Consider the following 511-nt stretch of genomic DNA (forward strand, 5'->3'; position numbering starts at 1 on the left):
AACCCGACTTGCATCAAGCCCGAGATCTTGTCCAAGGTGGCTTCCAGCACGGCCGTCTCAAAGCCTTGTTCCTTGGCAAACCGCTGCTGCTCGCTACCGATGCTGAGGTGCTGGCCGAGCGGCGACTCGGCGAGCTGCTTGATCGTCGCCATCTAGCATTTAGGCGTGGAGTATATGTATGTTTCGTCAGTTCTACCATGCGCTCGATGGGGTTGAGGACGATGATGCGGGCGACGTGGACGAACGAGAGCGACGCAATGACGAGGACGCCGAGGATAAACACTGTGCGGTAGATGCTCGAGATGGCCGTGGCTTTGGCCACTGTGGCAATGTCAAACCAAACGACCGACTGACACGCCAAGGACGAGAGCACGGGGTCGGCGACGATGTCCGAGCCGTTCCACGCTGCAAAGCAGCCCGTGGATGTGATCGACCGGAGCTCGTTGACGCGGTACATGTCGAGGACGGCGGCTTGTGTCGGCAGAATTTTGGCCATCTGCGCCGTCGAGAC

The 511-nt window shown here is 59.5% G+C and overlaps 1 protein-coding gene across 1 annotated transcript in view; it reads right to left on the reverse strand.

Annotated features, from left to right (window-relative positions):
* The window catches only part of SDRG_15399 (hypothetical protein), a gene marked incomplete at its 3' end in the record, with an annotated part of 7,266 nt that overhangs the window by 4,672 nt on the left and 2,083 nt on the right, over positions 1-511 (reverse strand). The window contains exons 4-5 of the mRNA XM_008621570.1: positions 197-496; positions 9-152 (exon numbers count right to left, since the gene is read on the reverse strand). Of these exons, the coding sequence (XP_008619792.1) occupies positions 9-152; positions 197-496 (444 nt within the window). The remainder of the gene's footprint in view (positions 1-8; positions 153-196; positions 497-511) is intronic.

Source organism: Saprolegnia diclina (genome assembly GCF_000281045.1).
Source record: "Saprolegnia diclina VS20 unplaced genomic scaffold supercont1.91, whole genome shotgun sequence".
In the NCBI taxonomy this organism is placed as follows: Eukaryota; Oomycota; class Saprolegniomycetes; order Saprolegniales; family Saprolegniaceae; genus Saprolegnia; species Saprolegnia diclina.